The sequence below is a fragment of the Paracoccidioides lutzii genome (assembly GCF_000150705.2).
Source record: "Paracoccidioides lutzii Pb01 unplaced genomic scaffold supercont2.35, whole genome shotgun sequence".
In the NCBI taxonomy this organism is placed as follows: domain Eukaryota; kingdom Fungi; phylum Ascomycota; class Eurotiomycetes; order Onygenales; family Ajellomycetaceae; genus Paracoccidioides; species Paracoccidioides lutzii.
Genome location: NW_015440981.1, coordinates 84,912 through 93,695, shown reverse-complemented (window position 1 = coordinate 93,695; position 8,784 = coordinate 84,912). Strand labels below are relative to the sequence as shown.

At 38.9% G+C, this 8,784-nt stretch overlaps 1 protein-coding gene across 1 annotated transcript; it reads right to left on the bottom strand.

Moving 5' to 3' along the window:
• Nucleotides 1–1,139: 1,139 nt before the first annotated feature.
• On the bottom strand, nucleotides 1,140–2,190 carry PAAG_08463 (oxidoreductase; the record flags this gene model as incomplete). Its single annotated transcript, XM_002789571.1, has 2 exons — nucleotides 1,140–1,826; nucleotides 1,918–2,190. 2 exons carry the CDS (start codon nucleotides 2,188–2,190, stop codon nucleotides 1,140–1,142), a joined length of 960 nt encoding a protein of 319 aa, XP_002789617.1.
• Between the last annotated feature and the right edge of the window lie 6,594 nt (nucleotides 2,191–8,784).

The following is an 8,784-nucleotide window of genomic DNA, read 5'->3' as shown; positions in this document are numbered from 1 at the left end:
GCGAACAACTTAACTAACTTAAGACGAACTTTCAAATTTGTCGCACCGTCTGCCTCCTTCCTGTTTGGGCGGGATATGTGGCTCGAACTCTGTGTGGCCAGTGAGGAAGGCGTAAAAGTAAACAGAGCAAACACGCCAAGACGGGATACCTAACGGGGAAACTTACTCCGGGTTCCGGTTGACCGCAAGGGAAGAACTAAACCTCTAACGGAGTGTATGGTGGCGGGAGGTAGGTTGCTAGGTGCGGTGTACTCCCTATGAGGGCTGGAGAGGGTTGGGGTGGAGGAAGGACAAGGGGGGAAGGGCATCTATTATATATCCATACCACGTATAGTCTATATAGAGGAGAGTAGGCAGGCAATTTGGGAAGACTGGTGTCTAGATATTGTAATACCCAAAGAATAGAAGCATGTCACAGTGAAATGTCTGGCTCCTGTCTTAATTATACACCTAAGTTGTTAACCCTCACTTAAATCAATAAAGAAAAAATGTATCCTCCATTCCAGCTGAACTGAAGAAAGAGTTTGATAGACACACACATAATTAGTTACTTGTGTCTTCAAATGATTCTCTTGTTCCTTTAACATGAGAGCGCACCACAATCCTCTTCTTTGAATCTGCTCAGAAAGAAACATCAATGTCTGAATATTTGGCAAGCAGAAAGTTTCCCACATTCAGTTTATTTTCACAATCACTCATAGGGAATGATACATTCATCCAAAAATCATTATTCTAGAATGAATAAAGGGTAAGGGAAATCATGAAACTGTGTCTGTCAACAGAGAAGTCCCTGTTCTCATTTTTAAACCCTCACAGGGGTTAAAGCAATTACCTACCAATTGATAGCGCCGCGACATATATTCGAAAGAGGACAGACTAGCTAGACTTTATGTCTCATACGAGTTTGGTGGGATTTCATGCATCCAAAGCGGACTCCAATCCTGTCTCATCCACACAGAACAATGGAGATCATAAAGAAAGACTATTTTTTAACCAAGAACCTTTCGCCTAGTTCTAGGAAGGGGTTGGATTGCTGCGTTTTCGCGACAAATTTCGAACAAATTTGTATCCAAAAGGACGGCGTATGGCAGAAGAACTGATTGCTGGTGACTGGTGACTGGTGACCAGAGGTCAATCCCTCACATTGCAGCCGTCTCTCCAATATTCTTCCTAAACCCTTTCAATATCTTATCCCACTGCTCAGGGAATTTCACCGCAAACTCCTCCACAGCTTTTGGAGCAGCAAGATCGGACCGCATGCGACCTTCATTCTTTGTCCCGTTGAGCACAACAGTATTCCCCAACCCAAGCACTAGACAATATACCGCAGCCTGCGGACTGATGCAGGCCTGCTGGCTCAGAATGCCAACTTCAGTAGACCATACCAGTGTCGGGTTTGCAGTTAGCGTCCAGAATGACTGGTATACGATCGAGTTTTCCCGGCAGAACTGGCGGAGTGGTATGTCAAATTGTGATCCCGGGAAGAATCGGTTCTGGACTATGGCTGGTTTCACCTTTGTCGAACTGCACAGGGCTTTTAGGTCGGAGAGTTCGCAGTTCGATATCCCCAGGTTCCGAATCTTATAAGGTACGTATTCTTCTAGTGTCACCCAGGCTTCTAGCGTCTGCTCAGTGGTTGGTAACGGACTATGCAAAACCAGGGCATCAAGGTAGGTATCCTTTTCAGAAATTGTATCATCCAGCGGACGGAGATTGGCCAGCGACGACTTGACGGAAGAATGCACCTGATCTGCTATCGAAGATGAGGGATCGTAGGGTACAGAGCTGGGGTCTTGGCCTCCAATAGGTGTGTATTTGGTTTGTACCTGAAGTGAGCATGCCAATGTTGTTAACGATTCCTGGTTCATGACGAATTGAGAAGGGGAAAGCCGGGAGGTGGGTATGAAATCGACCCACATAGATATCTTCCCTCTTCACTTTCTTTTCCGCCAACGCCCTCCGCAGCCCCGCACCAACTAGATCTTCCCGGTAATGCTTTGGCTGCGCGGCCGTGTCAACACCCTTGAACCCTGCGGAGAGCGCCTGGTATACCAAATCTTCCGTCTTTTCCCTTTTCCACGCAGTGCCGTACAGGAAAACGGGAATGATTGTCAGTGGCTGCGGTTTATCTATCGCACCCGCCAATGCCGGACGGAGTAGCAGATTTTCCCATCGAGACACAGACGTCATCTTGTTAAATGAAGTTTTGAACATGTGTGGGTGGTTTTATTTTTGAATATGGGAAAGACAGGCTGGTCTGATGCTAGTAACTAAAATAGCTTAGGGTGTGACGTAGTTGGCTCAGGATCGGATAACTAACGTGACTGACCACCCAACGATTTCCGCCACCCATCAATTTCGCTACCTACTTCACTACGGCCCTGCTGAATCGCGAATTTTGAAACAACCACAAATTGAATTACTACTAGCTATTAAATATTAAATGAGTGTATTATAGATTACATATAAATTGGTATGGTTAAGAAAATAAATGAGTGTTTGACTTAATAGCATGGCTGGAACAGCTGACTTTGCATTTCATAAGAAAGAGGGTTAAAGGAGTGCTGGTGATGGCGCCGAGACTAGGTTTATCTCCATCACGTGATTATTGCTATCACGTGATACCGCCCTATACGTGACTGTGGGATGGTTGAATCTCTTATATTGGGAAGCCTAGCTAGCTATCTAATATACGCTATATCACGTGCGGCGGGGCGGCCGCCTGGGCAACACACGCCAAACACCCCCCACGCACCAACGTGCGAGATATTATCTCCCCCGCGTATTCAACATTGTTGAAGAACATCTTTCATAGATATTGATCTTAGCATCTCTAGAAGATACTTGTTTTTGAATAGAAATAAAGATATGAAGTGTTTGTTGATATCAGAGTAAGACATGAAGTGTTTATTGATATGGAGGTAAAGATGTGAAAGTATATGTATAAGGGGTTGAACCCCTAGATTTGCTCTGGCTGGCTGACTCAGCCTAGTCATTGTTTGCATGTGCGCACATGATCATGCTACGCGAGCTTGCTTAAGCTTGAGTTCTCATTTCATTCTTTTCTTCCCTTTCTCAAGCAATTTGTTCTTGTTATATAGGAGGACTAGCCTCTAGTTCTTAGAGCTTAACCCTTTACATTATGAATTGCTTCACTCCTTTCATTGATAGGCCACTGAGAGTCTTAATCCTGTATCATGAAGCTCAGCAAATGTGTTGATATATGATAGACTATTGAAAGTCTTAAATTCTGCATCACAAAGTTCAGTGATAGCACTGGTATATGAATAGACTGAGTTAGCAATTGTGATAACAAATGAATAAGCAACATTGAAAACATCTAGCTGAATGAGATAAAGTGATAGACTTGTACAACAAATACACAAATGAATTAACATGAAGCAATGAGCAAGGACATCTTCAGCAGCTTTAAACAACAATGAATGACCTTTCTTCAACAGCAGAAACAGATTCAGTGTGAGAACAGAGATTTAATAGCAGCTCAGCAAGCTGAAATAGCTAATCTATGACAAGCTTTGAACACTTTGACATCAACTTCCTCTCAATTGAATCTGCAATTACTCATTACAGTCAGAAGATCAAAAATCAAGCTACTGAACTGTGAGAAGTATGGTGATTCTAATCTGAAGCACTATCCTCAGTGAGAGTTAAAGCTTCAATCAAAACTTAAGATCAATGGAAAAGCTTTAGATAATAATGAGAAATGTGCTTGATATGTGTACTTGAGACTGAAAGAAATGGCAGCAGCTTGAGTTTATCTCTGAGTTGAGAATAATAAGAACAAGATCAACTTCACAGTAGAGAGCTTATTGAAGCAGACATGCATGCTCTTTAGTGATTCTGCATGATAGAAAAAGGCTATGCAAAAGCTCAACAATCTATAACAGAGTAAAAGAGCTCTCTTTGACTTTCTGCTCAAATTTAATCAGCTACTGCTGAAAGCTGATGATCATAGATGAGATGATCATATTAAAAAGAAGTATTTGAAATCTGCTCTAAGCAAGAAGCTAAGAGAAGGTATGATGAGTGTAAGAGAATCATCTCTTTATGAGAATTACTGCAAGAAGCTTAGATTAATTGATCATCAACTCTCTGAGCTTAAGACTTTAAGATAGTGATTTAAACATCACAAGAGCAGATCTTCTTCAGATCATACAACATCTAATTCACACTCTCTACTTTGTCATGCTGTTCTTGACCAACAAAACTGGTTTCAAGCTTCTGTTGATGATATGATGAATTTCTCTCCTGATGCTATGATCTCAAGCACCTGTTACATCAAATTAATAAATCAGACAGAGGTTAATTGATGAAGAGAGCAAGGCCTGTGCCTGAGATGTGAAGCTGAAGATCATATAATTAAGAGCTGTCTGTTCAAATCTCTCAGACACTCTGCCATCTTCATGATAGCTAAGGTGATCCCTGAGCTGGTACTGAACAATGATAATGTGAATATGAGTGAGAATTCAGAAAAAAAGTAGCTCCAACTAAAAAATACTGAAAGAAGTAAAATAAGAAGCTTATGAGAAAGCAATGAAGAAGATTTAAATCTAAGATTATATTCAAACCCTTTACTGTTGATGCTTTAGTAGATAATGCCTTTTCAACTAGAGCAATGATAGACAGTGAATGTAATGTCTACAGTCTTATTTCTCAATTCTATGTTAATAAGCATAAGCTTCTGTGCATTGAAATTCTCTCTGTTAAAATGACTAGCTTTGAAGACTCCATGGGACTCTCCACAAGCATAGTGACTGGCATTCAAATTGATATAGGCAGTCACATAACTGAATGAGCCTTTCTCTATGTGGTGAATGGATTACATGATCATGATATGTATCTAGATGACCTCTGACTGGCCCAGCAAAAGACAACTGTGATCCCTCATCAAAGAATTGTGAGATTTGAAGAGAGTAGCATAGAAATAGAGTCTAGTTCAAACACAAAAGCTGATGTGATTCTCATCTCTGTCATAAGCTTCTCTAGGCTTGTGAGCACTTGAGAGAAGTGAAACAGCAAGATCCTCACTATTAGTTTGACTGACATTCAAAAGGCTCTAGAAGTGAAATCAAAAATTGACTCTAAAGAAAAGTTGTCTGAACATTATCATGAGTTTTTGGACATATTTGATAATAAAGTCATCAACACTCTACTCTCACTTCATAGCCTAGGTAGAGATCATGAGATTGAACTGATTAAAAAGACTGATGATAGCACAGAACAACTCCCTTGAGACTCATTATATAATATATCTCAAGAGAAACTACTGGCTTTGTGAAAGACTCTTACAGATTATATAGATAAGAGTTTTATTAGAGTGAGCAACTCCTCTGCAGTCACCTCTGTACTATTCATGAAGAAGTCTAAGAGTGAGCTAAGATTCTGTGTGAACTATCAAGCTCTTAACAAAATCATCTGAAAGGATTGATATTCTCTACCATTAATCAGTGAGACTCTACAGTGAATTAAACAGACTAAATGATTCACTAAGCTGGACATTATTGCAGCTTTTCACAAGATTTGAATCACAGAAGGTGATGAGTGAATGACAGTCTTTAGAACTAGATACAGACTATTTGAGTGGCTGATTACATCTTTTGATTTGGCCAATGCTCTAAGCACATTTCAAAAATATATCAACTGAGCATTATGTGGATATCTAGACAACTTCTGCTTGATCTATTTAGATGACATCTTGATATTTTCCTCAAGAAGCTTACAGAAGCATTGTGAGCATGTACAAAAGATGCTTATGTGTCTACAGAAACCAGGCCTACAGGCAGACATCAGAAAGAGTGAGTTTGAGATGAACAGTACAAAATATCTTAGATTCATCATTGAAGTGAGCAAGAGTATATGAATAAATTTATAGAAGATTAAAGTTGTTTTGAAATGAGCAACACCTACTACTCTTAAAGATGTACAAGGATTTTTAGACTTTATCAATTTCTATAGACAATTTATCAGAGATTTCTCAAAGATTGTGACCTCACTGACAATTCTTACACACAAGAATGTTCCTTTTTTGTAGATGAGCAAGGCTGAGAAAGCTTTTAAGTATCTAAAATCAATGTTTATCTCTGCTCCAATCCTGCTTCAATTTGACTCTGATCATGAGACTATATTGAAAATGAACTTCTCAGGTTACATCTCAGAAGAAGTGCTGCTACAATATGATAAGCAGAGCATTCTACACTCATGTGCCTTCTTCTCTTACAAGCATTCACCTGTGGAATGCAACTATGAGATTCATGATAAGAAGTTATTAGTGATAATTGAGTGTTTAAAGAAATGAGATGCTGAGCTATGAAGTGTAAAGGAATTCAAAATTCTCACAGATCATAAGAATCTAAAATACTTCATGACTACACACAGACTAAATGAAAGACAGCTATGTTGAATGGATATTCTTTATCAATTCAACTTCAGAATTGATTACCAGTCAGGAAAGTTGAATGCTGAATCAGATACTCTATCACAAAAAGAGCAGAACATGTCACAAAGCACTGATGATGAGAGAATCAAGCAGAGGCAAGCTCAACTACTTAAGTTTAATGTACTGACACCTGAAATGGAATCAATAGTGATTGCTGTCAGTGTGGAACCTGAGATGTCTCTTCAAGCTCAGTGAAATGAGATCTGCAAAAATGACAAGATTCTACAGCATCTGAAGTAAACTCTTTGTGAGGAAAGATTCAGATTTTCTTCTGAACTCAGTATTAAGATCTTTGTTTCTGAGTACTCTTTAAATGAGAATGAGGAGCTTCTCTTTCAAGATTGTAAGTGAGTGCCAGACTTCAAACCTCTTCAAACCAGGTTAGTGCATGAGGCTCATTACTCACCTCTTACCAGCCATCCCAGGTGAGAGCAAATGGCAGGAGTTCTAACATATGAGTTCTACTGGCCAGGCTATGCCACTGATGTGAGAAGAATGATCAGGAACTGTCATCTTTGTAGATCAAACACTGCATGAAGAGATTGACATCAGAGACTGCTTAAGCCTCTTCTCATTTCTGAATGCATGTGGCAGGAGCTTTTCATGGACTTTATTATGAACTTATCAAGCTTTAAAGAATATATGAACATCATGATTATAACAGACAGACTGATCAAGAAGATTATATTAAAAGCAGTTAAGAAAACTGATGTGGAGATAGTGACTAGAGTGTTCCTTTACAACATCATCTCTCAACATGGCATTTCTAAGGCAGTAGTGTCAGATTGAGGATCAGCTTTCACAAGCATGTTTTGAACTTGAGTGTGTGAGAAATTAGACATTAAGAGATGACTCTTCATAGTCTATCATTCAGAGACTGATGAAGCTACAGAGTGAATGAATCAGACTCTGAAAATCTACTTACATAAGTACATTAGCTTTCAACAGGATGACTGATGTGAATGACTTCCTCTAGCAGAGCTGATCATCAATAATAGAGATGCTGCCTCAACAGGTGTGAGCTCATTCTTTTTAACACATCTTTTTCACATCTCCTCTATTGATATAGCTGATGCACCTCTCATTGAAACATCACATAATCTCATTGAGTTTGCAGATGATTATATGAGGAAGACTCATAAAGTGTTGAAGTGAGCTCAAGTAAAAATGACAGATGCTCAGCAATCTCAAGAGAAATATGTGAATAGATGAAGAGACTTAGCTTCAAGCTTTCAATCTGAAGATAAAATCAGATTGAGCTTAGAGAACATGAGAACTAATCATCTGTGCAAGAAGCTGAACATAAAATATAATCAATATACTGTGCTAGAAAAGATAAAATCTCATGCTTACTGACTGAACATTCTATTCAGCATTCACAATGTCTTTAATGTAAAGCTTCTACATGCTGTGATGATAGATTCCCTGTCTAGTCAGAGACAAATCAACTGGCAGCCACCTGCTATAGAGACTCTGAAAGGATCTGAGTTTGAGATTGAGGAAATTCAGAGTGAATGAATCTACCAGAGAAAAAAGCAATACCTCATTAAATGAGTAGGTTGGGCTGAGTCTATGTGGAATGACATGAGTCTCCTACAAAAAGTAAAGACCTTGAACACTTGAGAGGCCTCTCAGCAGGCAAAATTAAATGTAAAGAGAGTTTTAAATAGTTGTAAAGGCCTGCAACAAAGAGGGAGAAGAGGGGTATTATAAGAGGTTGAACCTCTAAATTTGCTCTGGCTGGCTGACTCAGCCTAGTCATCATTTGCATGTGCATACATGATCATGCTACATAAGCTTGCTGAAGCTTGAGTTCTCATCTCATTTTTTTCTTCCCTTTCTCAAGCAATTCGTCTTTGTTATATAGGAGGACTAGCCTCTAGTTCTTAGAGCTTAACCCTTTATAATTTGTTGATATTATTGATATAAAAGTAAAGGCATGAAGTGTTTGTTTCTAAGAGAATCAATATCAATCTTATTGCATTATAGTACTCTTAGTGAGCTAGTTATCATTAGAAAATACATAGATATATGTAATTTCAGATTGCTGAGGCATTTTTTAATATCTTTTCATGTCACAGTAAGTTCAAGCTCTGTGATCTAATCGTGCCCTGCGCACTCACACCTGATGTGAGTGCGTCACAGCATAATGATAAAAACAATGTAATAATAAAAATATCAACTTCTTCATTAATCAATCTTCAAATATTAATATATCATCATCACCATGATCAATAAAATAGATGATCTTGAAAAATATATTCAGAGTGCTATTGAAGTTTATAATGGCAATTGAAAACAGAAAATCCTACCTCTAATGTATAAAT